Genomic DNA, 11522 nt, shown 5'->3' with positions numbered 1-11522 from the left:
GTCCTGAATGGCGAGTTAACTGTAGCTTGCTTAACTTTCATACAACTTTATCATGAAATTTCACAATTTCACCCTTTACAACCAAAACCCAAAGTTCTTCCCAACAGGCTTCTTCGATCGCCTGCATTGCTAATCACTCTCTCTCCAGTCCATTCCGATTCTGATGTCTCCTCCTCTGCCTTCCTCTCCTTCTGTTTGGTTTCTTCTTCCATGAGGTTCAGTGGTGGTTGGCAACCAGTTTACATCTGCATTACTGCCACCATCTGTAATCTGGCGAGAGCAGCTTCATTCTAGCAGCCTAAAGTCTGACTTACTTGCAATGTAGACTATTTAAATTCCTACATTATACTATTAAACACAAAAATACGTTTTCATATCGGAATATTCCTTAATTTTAAATATTCAAATATTGAATATTCTTTGACAGCCCTGGCCCCCACTTCCTGTTGACTGTGTCAACAAGCATAGTGTCGCTGGTTCTACGGCGCTCTGAACCATTCTGCCCTTGTTTATCGGCCATTTCTCAAACAGCTACAGTGCATCACATGAAGGAGGGTGTGTGTGTGTGTGTGTGTGTGTGTGTGTGTGTGTGTGTGTGCACTCACCCTCAACAGGGATTTCTGGGTGTTGGTGTCATATTCATGTCCTGCTGCCTCCACACACTGTCGCACTGCCTCCCCCAACATGCTTTGTTCCTTGATCTCCCGCAGGTACTCATCAGCCTTCTGACTGGACTTCTTTACACACACACACACACACACACACACACACACACACACACAGGTTCAGATAGACAGGCAGTGGAGCAGACAGACAGGCCATGGAACAGAGAGACAGGGGCTACCTCGTACTCCCGGTGGGCCTCCAACAGCAAGGCTCCAGGGGCCATGGAGGCGATCTTGAAGATGTCCTGACAGACTACAGGAACTTCCTGCAGCAGCTCCTGACTGGACGAGCTGATAATCCGGACGCCGTCCAGCTCCCCGACGCAAACACACAAATCCTCAATGGGGAATCTGAGACAGGGTCAAGGGTAGAACATCACCTGAACAGTAAACCTGGACCTGTAGGGGCGTGAGTTTATGTAAGACATACTGGTCTCCAAGTCAACAGGGTATTGCTAGTACAAGGTCTTAAGTTCAGGTCATATGAGGACGGGAGGACTGAAAGTTCCAGTAAAACTGTACCCCAGTATCTTGCCAAACAGGATGCCCCTTGCTGAAGAGAAGCACGTACACACACGAGTAATGACGTCAACGAAAGGTATAAAATGTGAATGCAAGTTGTAAGGAGGGTTCTGTCTGTATGTAAGATGTGAGGTGGTTGATCTGTGCATTAAACCCGCAAGAGGCTGTAAGACGATCCGTCGTTGAGTCTCGTTTGTCCTCTCAACTTGAATGAGAGATCCGAGGTCAACTCCAACAGACCATGACATTTAACTCCATAGCACCTGAACAAGGGTCTGCAGTCATGCTACTCCAATCAATTTGCTGCTGATTGCAATCGGCCGATACGAACCCTCAATAATTTAGGCTGATCAGATGCCTCAAAACATGTGAGCGGATTTCCCTTTGAGCTGTCAAATTGTAAGACCAGGTTTGTTTCAGGAGATCCCTGGTTGGTCAGGTTCAGAAGTATGTGGAGTTTCTCCACGGTGATCCTGTTGGCATCCATCCTGCTCAAAGCCGTCTAGCTCACCAGCAGCATTTCAGGAGCGTCGCATTTTGATTGCTCGGTTTTGTAAATCTGGGCAGGTTGTGCTACTTGTCGCCGTCTCTCATGTTCCATCGAGTGAACATACAGTTCCTGCACACATTGTGGCCATTTCTGTCTGACTGTGTGATCAGGAGTCTACACATGGGGTTAGATTTGGGAAATTGAACAGATCTGTAATGCCATTTGTTTTCGAACTTCCTGTCTGGCTCAAGCTACACAGCAGGTCCAGAGCCAGTTGAGGCCTCAACTGGATCATAATGGTTTCAGAGTAAACTGGCTGTTGAGGATACTGGATGATGTCATTACATGCTCCAACCACCAGAAGGAGTCTGTCCCACATCAACACCACCGATGGCTGCTGGGACTTTGGTCTTCGACACCTGGAGGAAGAAACAGGTATGATGGGGAGGAGCCTCAGCATGTAGAAAGACCTACAACTGGATGGACACACACTCACCAGACCATCTGTGTGGGAGGTGTCCTCACTTTGGTGTCGACCTCACTCAGTTGATCCTGAGGACACAAAATCAACAGTCAACCACCCACACAGACCACACCCCTCAGGTAAGATGTCTGAAAAGTGATAAGACAGTGGAGCTGCTTACCTGGAGGTGGGAGGGGCCTGTCCACAGGTGTCCAGTGTCAGTGAAGAGAGCCAGGTATTTGTAACTAAAGGACACTGACATGTGGATGATATTGCCGAGTTGAGGACTGACACCTGGTGGACACTGAGAAGACAGACAGTGACATGAGCATTCAGTGAAGACACAGACAGGTACCAGCTGTCTGTCTGTCTGGCCGGCTCACCACGGCAGTGCAGGAGGTGTTGTCCAGGATGTAGAGTTCAGGTCCACTAGCCAGCAGGACTTTGGTCTGGCGGTCCTGCGTGAGGACGACCCAGCAGGATGGCGCTGCCTGCAGACCTAAGGATGACATGAAGACACCTGAGCAAGTCACCTGAGGGGACGTCCTCAAGCTGCCTGTGGGACAGCTTTTACCTGGAACCACAGGTAACCTCCGCAGCTTCAGGTCATCAATGTTTGTTGCCAAGGTGAAGCGGGAGGAGCCCGTTACTATGGCAACCCCTGTCCCATACGGAGAATGGAAGACTTTGGCCTCTAACACCTGAGTTTGAACCACCTCCTGTAAGACAATGGGGACATCAACGATCATACTAGTTTGACTGGGTAGTTTATTAGTTAGATTACTGATTTGACTGGTTAGTGTACTGTTCATACTGCTAATTTACTGATTGGCTTACTTGTCTGACTGGTTAGCTAACTGGTTAGACTGGTTTGTTTACTGGTTACGGTAGTATATGTACTGATCCTACTTTAAAATTTACTTGTCTGAATAGTCAATTTACTGGTCAGTTTATAGATGTGCCTAGTCCATTAACTGGTTAGCTTACTTGTTTTAACTGGTTAATTTACCTGTGAGCTTACTTGTTTAGCTAGATTACCGTTTGGTTGTTTTACCAGTTTCAATGGTTAGTTTATTCGTTAGTGTACTTGTTTGAACTGGTTAAATCACTGGATAGCTTGCTTGTTTTGACTGGTTACCTCACTGGTTCGACTGGATAGATCACTGGTTTGACTGGTTAACTTACTCGTGAGCTTTCTGGTTAGGCTGGTTAGCTTAATGATTGGACTTTTTAATTTACAAATTAGTTTAATAGTTAATTTACTCATTTGTCTCCCAGTTTGACTGGTTAATTACTAGTAAGTTTACTGTTTAATTTAGCTGATTAACTAACTAGTTTGACAGGATCATTTGCTGGATTTACTGGGTACCTGTCCCATGCTGAAGTGTCTCTTGAAGGATCCAAATAGGTCATAGATCAGAACTGAACCGTCCTCTTGAACACATAAAAGCTCGTCACTGACTGTCCAACCCAACTGGACCACTGGACCGCTCTTCCACTGACACACAGAGACAAACAGGTGTCAGCTGATTGATTATTCATTTGGAGAGGACAGGCAAGTTGGGCCGCACCCACCAAAAAGCCTACTGTCTATGTAACGATATAAAAATCTTACAGTACAATAATACATCGGTATCAGGTCCCAGTCCCAATATTTTTAGCGACATTTTTTTAAAAGGCAAATGAATGTCGAAGGCATTTATTAATAAACAACACAACATTGAACATTAGCGTAGCATTGGCACATTTCAAATGCTCCAAAATCAATTACAGAATAAAGGAAGAAGGACGAGGTATGAGACACCTTCAAGTTCCTTTTATAAAATAAAATAACGCCACAACTGTAAACACAAGGGACAGGATCACTAGCAAGCTCCCACATTTGACACTGTTTCAGAATTGATATCTTTATTTATCAAGTCTATTTATCTGTGCTTACTGGGAAACTGGCAATGGCGACTCCAGATGCAGAATAAATTTCCAACTGAGGACGGGAACTTGGAGAACGTCTGAGAGGTTCTCTGAGGAGAGCTGACAGATATTCAATTATGTCAGTGTCACAGTGGTACCACACAATGGTATGCACGTGTGTGGGTACCTATGGGTCCCCCATAAGGAGCCGCAGCCACCAAACAGTCTCGGAGTCCATCTCTCAGGTTCCAGGACATCTCGTACAGCTCGGTTTTACTACACACACACACACACACACACACACACACACACACACACACACACACACACACACACACCGAGACTATATTAGTCAGTCAGAGAGAAGACGCCCGGTTACCTGTCGTAGCAGGGGTCACCTCACCCAAAACCCCTAAGCACGTCACTCAATCATCTCACCTGTGGCTGACGCAGTCAACACACACACAAACATCAGAACCAACGTGTTCACACTCTAAGCTCCTTTCAAAACGATGACATTAGAACCTGCATCCGTCACTGGGCACATCGAATGAAGTGGTAGCTAAAGTTAGCGGCAAGCCAGTTTAAATGGGTGATCAGAAACCCTTGAAGACAGATTTGAATGTCACGACTAAATATTACACATCACTCGCGACACACTTGGTGAGTTGATAGGTTAGCTAACTACAAACAGCTGTCGTTCATCATTAGCCACAGGGCTAACGTTAGCTGGGAATGCTGGCAGCGGACTGGTCGGTCAATCACACACAAACCGACCGGTAAAAAGCTTCTCCCAGCGGGTTCCAGTTGGCCGTGATGAGCGCCATGTTTCTTCCCCGGGGAGATGGAAGAGTGTTTGGACTGCTGCCGGTTCCTGATTTTGCCTTTTCCAGTCAGCTGATCGCCACCACTACGGCCTTGTTTTTCTTCTACGGTCCGGCACCCCTCCCGAGGTCGCCGCCTAGTGGCCGCTTCTGCCTTTACGCTGGTCGGAGAAAAGAGTCGGAACAGGATGACGACGGAAGAAAACGCTTTTAGACAGAACCAAGTGGACTCATTTCCACCCCTCATTTCCGGTGCCCCCGAAACGTCTCACTGCATGCTGCATTCATCATTATTTCACCAATAATCAAAGAGAGACAACATTAGTTTCTTCTTCGCCCAACAAACGTCAGGTTGCCCCCCCGCCCCCACGGCGTGACCGCCCTCTTCCTGTTTCCGCCTTATGACCTTATGAAGGTTCGTCACATGACATCAGAACAAGGAATAGTTGAGGTGAACAACTAAGTGATATGAACCGGATTAGAACCAGTTCGAACGAATAGTTCCTCTGCTCTTCTTGTTAGGTTCCACTTGACAAAAACAAATAAACAAAGAGACAGAGGAGGAGAGAGGGAGGGAGGGAGGAAGAGAGGGGGGAGACATCAAATATACAGACTTTCCTTCTGCATGACTTCACCTGAAAGGCATTAGGGTGAGCCCCCCCAACACACACACACACACACACACACACACACACACACACACACACACACTGTTGTCATGGAAACATCTCTAGATCCAGACACAGTGAGCTTCAGCATTTAACTCCTTCACAACCAGTTGAGGTCCAACCTGTGGTTCTGGACCTGATGGAGGTCCTAGCTGATTTTTTTTTTTTTTTTGCAATTATCCATCTATTTTAAGTTTTGCAGTATCATGATAAATTCTTGTATCAGATAATCCTTAATTTGAACAAAGACTCAAACAAATATTTGACACATGTTCATGATGAGTGTCTCTTATTTTGAAAGCACTTCCTGTCAACGGTCCTATTGGTCTACTTAAACAGTCTGTTCTGGGACTGCAGGAGTTAAAGGGTGTGGACATTTTCACCGCTGGGAAGTTAGAAGGAAAGTTTTTCTCTGAGCCAGCCAATCCAAGGTCAGGGTTCTCTCTCTCTCCCACACACACACACACACACACACACACACACACACACACACACAGAGGTTGCAGTGTTTTTCAGACTCCGCAGCAGATAGATTCTGTCGATGAGCGAGGACTGTGTTCAGGCCCACAAGATCATGGTAACCACTGAAACCCACCAGAGCCAGGACCTGATGGTCCCCTCCCAGCTCCAGGACCTGCAGGACCAGATCCAGGACCAGCTTCAGGATCAGGAAGACCTGACTTCCCCCCTGGCCAATTTTGATCCTGAGAAAATGGGCCAAGGCCCTGTAAACGCCATCACGGTCCTCACTCTGCTGGACAAACTCGTCAACATGCTGGACGCTGTGCAGGAAAACCAGCACAAGATGGAGGTTAGTGAAGGGCAGGGCCCGTCCAACCTGAACACCCAGTCAGTGGGAAATATCAGATAGGTTTGGTACAGATGTGTCACAAGTCAAAACCTGTCCACACTAAACTTCACCTGAAAAACTTGATTTACAGCTGTATGGACATGGTAGACACATCCGTCCTGAGGGTCTACAGAACTGCTGAACCGCTGCTGACTTACTTTCTATACCAGTCCAACCAATTTTTAACTTTTTCATTTTCTTAGATTCTATGTCGTCTTTCTGTCTACTCTGATGTCTCACTTCAGAGTTCAGTCTCACCAAACTCCCTCTCAGCTGGGACTGATCGTTTGTCCCCATGAACATAATTTACCCTGAACACACAAGTCAAGAAGTTGTCCACCTATAAACGCAGCTCATTTCTTGACTCAGGTCTTTGCCCAACACGCACAGACTGACACACACGTACATCCGGTAGCTCGAGGGCTAAAGCCCCCACTGCCATCATGGATTCCAAACATGTTTGTCTGCTTTGCAGCTTTGAGCTATTTTTCGGAACAAAAGTCTTTATCTGAATACGCCCGTAACTGTGCTCCCAGACTTCCTGTTGCTTTGTTGGCCCATACATGACATCCTGGAACTCATAATGGAATCTGTCATAAAGGGTCAGAACAGGTGACCAGGTTGATGTCAAAAACTGCGACATCATGTCACACCATGGGGTGAAGCAGCTTTATATCTGCTGATGGTTGTTGACTGATTGTTCAGGTGCATCAGGTGGAGATGGAAGGTGTGGTCAGAGGGATCCAGGCTGACATGACTAAACTGTCCAAGAGTCACAGTCACACCTCCAACACTGTCAGCAAACTGCTGGACAAAAGCCGCAAGCTGTCTGTTACCATGAAAGAGGTAAACAATTGTTTAACAACACCTCTCAGGTGTCACCTCTCACAGATCAGCTGTCACCTCTCAGGTGTCACCTCTCACCTGTCAGCTGTCACCTCCCACCTGTCATCTCTCATGTCAGCTATCACCTCTTACCACTTAACAGTCCGCTCTCACATCTCATCTGCCAAACTTTACCTTTCACCCGTCATCTGTCACCTCTCACATCTCAGCCATCACCTCTCACCACTCAGCTTTCACCTTTCGTGTCTCACCTGTCACCTCTCAGCTGTCACCAGTCACTACTCAGCCATCACCTGTCAAGTCTCACCTATCATTTCTCAAGTCTCAGCTGTCACCTCTCACCACTCAGCTGTCACCTCTCAAGTGTCACCTCTCACAGATCAGCTGTCACCTCTCAGGTGTCACCTCTCACCAGTCGGCTATCACCTCTCACCAGTCAGCTGTCACCTCTCATGTCTTACCTGTTACCTCTCAGTTGTCACCAATCACTACTCAGCTGTCACCTGTCATGTCTCACCTGTCATCTCTCATGTCATCTGTCACCTCTCACATCTCAGCCATCACCTCTCACCACTCAGCTATCACCTTTCATATCTCACCTGTCACCTCTCAGCTGTCACCAGTCACTACTCAGCCATCACCTATCAAGTCTCACCTATCATTTCTCACATCTCAGCCGTCATCTCTCACCACTCAGCTGTCACCTCTGACATCTCTCCTGTCATATCTCAGCTGTCGCCTCTCTCCGGTCAACTCTCATGTCTTGCGTTTCACCTCTCACATCTAACCTGTCACCTCTTAGCTGTCACCTTTCACCACCCAGATGTAATCTGTCATGTCTCACCTGTCACCTGTCACATCTAACCTGTCATCTGTCAGTTGTCACCCCTCACTTCTCACCTGTCACCTTTTAGCTGACACCCTTCATGTCTCACCTGACACCTTTCACCTATCACCTCTCACATCTCACCTCTTACATATCCTTAAATTTTAAAAAGTACTTGCATTTTCTTATGTCTCAGGTGCGGGACAGAATGGAGCGCCAAGGTGTCCAGGTGAGGAAGCTGGAGGCAAACCATGCCCACCTGATCAACAGAAACAACTTCAAAGTTCTCATTTTCCAGGTAAGTGTGATGTCATCTAGTCGGATGTAACTTGTGAAGTAATCCCATTTGAGTTACTAGAACTCATAACAGGTAACCAGATTGCTTCATTCTAGGTGATTTACCCACCTGAAGATTATTGATTGACTGCTGATGTCATAACATAAAAGAAATTGAAGTTGAGTTAGCGGCTGCTCCCCTGGCATTCCCAGACCTCCAACAACTTCAGTCCTCCCAGAATTCCCCATCATTCCAGCCTTTCAGACTTCTCAGCAGACCTCCCAGCATTCCATGTATCATAGACCCCCATTAGCGAGTTAGACTGAGTAGGGTTCCACCAACAGTCTCTTGTCTTTCTCTCTAGGAGGAGAATGAGATTCCCTCCAGTGTCTTTGTGAAGGATCCTCCTCCATTCCCTCGGGATGAGATTTTGGAAGAGGGTGAGGAATTAGCACCAGGTGTCATCGATGGCAACCGGTCCCAGGAGGGAGGGCTCCAGACCATCGACCTATCATCTGATGAGGATGTGGGCCTGGATGCAGAGCTGGAGGATGAAGAGGCATGGCCTCATGATCTGGAGAACATGGAAAAGTCAAGGGCGGAGAAACTGAAACGCTCAAGTTTGAAGAAGGTGAGTAGACAGGCAGGCTGACCATATGGAGCACATAGCAGTAATGACAGACATGTGCCTGTCTCACTCTCGGCAGGTCGACAGTCTGAAGAAAGCATTCTCCAGGCAGAGCATCGAGAAGAAGATGACCAAGATTGGAACAAAGATCGTGTCTGCTGAACAACGAGAGAAGATCAAACAGAAAACCTCCAGCCTGAAAGTTTCACCTTTGACCTTCAGCATAAGGAAGGTATGATGACTTCTGAGCCCACTAATCTCAGTGTGACCCTTGACCTCAGTGTGACCTCTGACCTGCCAATGTTTGCAGCCTCGTAGCAGCTCAGACTCTCAGCCTCCAGAGGCCTACGCTCCGACTGACGAGTCTCAGGCTGCTGAGGCCGATGTCCAGCTCTCCCCATTGAGCAGCGCCGACCAGGAGGTTCCCTTCACTGAGATCCACTCCCAGCTGGCACCGGCCGAGCAGATGGAGGCACAGGGGGAGGAGGAAGCAGAGGAGCCTTGGCAGGGGCAGGGGGAGGAAGGGGTGTCAGGTGAGGAAGTGGATGTGTCATTGCTGTCCGAAGGAGTTGGAAAGGAGTACGCTCTGTCCACCACTCTGCCTGAGGAGGGGAGAGAAGGAGGAGCGGAGGAGAAGGAAGGAGGAGCTGAGGAGAAAGAGGCTGATGATTCTTAGTTATCAGACCCCTCTGATCATAATCAATAAATATTAATCACACTAATATTGCGCCTCACACAAACACACTCCTGATATTTAATCACCTGTGTTGTTGTAGCTTGAATTCTTTGACTGACCTGAGAACGTCGAATGAACTTTGTTCATGAACAAAATCACATGACCATTCCAAAGCTGACAGCCGAACAAGCCTTCAGTTGCTCCTGACGGGGTCTCCCTCAAGACTCAAAGCTGGACAGAGAACCTTCCAAATACATTCCCCATTTGTAAGTTTCCTCCAAAATTCCCCAAAGTTCTTCGGGCACTCTTCAAACTGAACGTTCTCCCAAAGTTCTCTTAAAATTCTCCTCAGGTTCCCCAAAATTTTGTGTAAGGCTCCAGAATAGTTCTCTAAAGTTTCCCTTAAAGTTCCTCAAATGTTCCGCTAACATTCCAGCTAAGGTTCCAGTTGGGGTTGTCTTAGGTTTGTGGGATGTTCCCATAAGGTTCCTGTGTTGCTGCTTCTGTCAGTGTTGTCTTTTGAATTCCCTTCCAATGTTCTTCTAGAATGTGTGTGTGAGTCTCTCCATCTTGTTTCAGCTTCAACAATGTTAACTAGCCTGCTGCCAATGTAGCTGTTTGCTAACCACACATAAGTATTTGAAACCAGTTTGAACTAGTTTGGTCTGTAAAGGAGACGGTTCAACTGGTTTGTTGTTTTGAGGTCATTGTGTTGCTTTCTTTTTTCTTGTAAAACTCTGCTGCCAAAGAACATTTCCTGTTGGCTTGTCAATCAAAAGCTTTGATCAGGTGACGAACCTGAAGTCGACATGTAAAGAATAAAAGTGTGTAACTGACTTCCTGTTTGGTGCGTCTCATTAAGGAATGACACCTGAATCTCAGAGCTCGTTTTGATTTCTGGCCTCTGAAGGTGTGTTTGTTTATACCTCCATCCATCATCCATCCATCCATCATCATCCATCCATCATCCATCCATCCATCATCCACCATCCATCCATCATCATCATCCATCCATCATCATCCATCCATCCATCATCATCATCATCCACCATCCATCCATCCATCCATCCATCCATCCATCCATCCACCATCCATCATCCATCCATCCACCATCCATCCATCCATCATCCATCCATCCATCCACCATCCATCATCCATCCATCCATCATCATCCATCCATCCACCATCCATCATCCATCCATCCATCATCCACCATCCATCCATCATCATCATCCATCCATCATCATCCATCCATCCATCATCATCATCATCCACCATCCATCCATCCATCCATCCATCCACCATCCATCATCCATCCATCCACCATCCATCCATCCATCATCCATCCATCCATCCACCATCCATCATCCATCCATCCACCATCCATCCATCCATCATCCACCATCCATCCATCATCATCATCCATCCATCATCATCATCATCATCCACCATCCATCCATCCATCATCATCCACCATCCATCATCCATCCATCCACCATCCATCCATCCACCATCCATCCATCCACCATCCATCCATCCATCATCATCCATCCATCATCATCATCATCCACCATCCATCCACCATCATCATCATCCACCATCCATCCATCATCATCCATCCATCATCATCCATTATCCATCATCACCCATCCATCCATCCATCCATCATCCATCCATCCATCCATCATCCATCCACCATCCATCCATCCACCATCCATCATCATCATCATCATCATCCACCATCCATCATCATCCATCCATCATCATCATCATCATCATCCATCCATCCATCCATCATCCATCCATCCATCCATCATCCATCCATCATCATCATCATCATCCACCATCCATCCACCATCCATCATCATCCATCCAT

The 11522-nt window shown here is 47.0% G+C and overlaps 2 protein-coding genes across 3 annotated transcripts in view; one reads left to right on the top strand and one right to left on the bottom strand.

Annotated features, from left to right (window-relative positions):
* vps16 (VPS16 core subunit of CORVET and HOPS complexes) overlaps positions 1-5245 on the bottom strand; it is a 12238-nt gene extending 6993 nt beyond the window's left edge. For both annotated transcript variants that reach the window (XM_086202758.1, XM_086202757.1), the window contains exons 1-11: positions 4829-5245; positions 4239-4327; positions 4080-4171; positions 3510-3638; positions 2715-2859; positions 2524-2639; positions 2322-2444; positions 2174-2229; positions 2007-2096; positions 845-1016; positions 606-737 (exon numbers count right to left, since the gene is read on the bottom strand). In XM_086202758.1, coding sequence (XP_086058884.1) covers positions 606-737; positions 845-1016; positions 2007-2096; positions 2174-2229; positions 2322-2444; positions 2524-2639; positions 2715-2859; positions 3510-3638; positions 4080-4171; positions 4239-4327; positions 4829-4878 — 1194 coding nt within the window. In that variant the 5' untranslated portion in view covers positions 4879-5245. The remainder of the gene's footprint in view (positions 1-605; positions 738-844; positions 1017-2006; positions 2097-2173; positions 2230-2321; positions 2445-2523; positions 2640-2714; positions 2860-3509; positions 3639-4079; positions 4172-4238; positions 4328-4828) is intronic.
* Positions 5246-5901: 656 nt separating this feature from the next.
* On the top strand, positions 5902-10482 carry cavin2b (caveolae associated protein 2b). The gene is made up of 6 exons (XM_086202755.1): positions 5902-6354; positions 7099-7239; positions 8262-8363; positions 8707-8973; positions 9050-9202; positions 9281-10482. Exons 1-6 carry the CDS (start codon positions 6085-6087, stop codon positions 9644-9646), a joined length of 1299 nt encoding a protein of 432 aa, XP_086058881.1. The 5' UTR covers positions 5902-6084; the 3' UTR covers positions 9647-10482.
* The last annotated feature ends 1040 nt before the right edge of the window (positions 10483-11522 follow it).

This window comes from Aulostomus chinensis, chromosome 1 (genome assembly GCF_037954235.1).
Source record: "Aulostomus chinensis isolate RoL2024-O1b breed Wild chromosome 1, RoL_Achi_v1.0, whole genome shotgun sequence".
NCBI classification, from domain to species: domain Eukaryota; kingdom Metazoa; phylum Chordata; class Actinopteri; order Syngnathiformes; family Aulostomidae; genus Aulostomus; species Aulostomus chinensis.
Note: the sequence above shows the minus strand (reverse complement) of the source record. Positions and strands in the feature narration are given on the sequence as shown.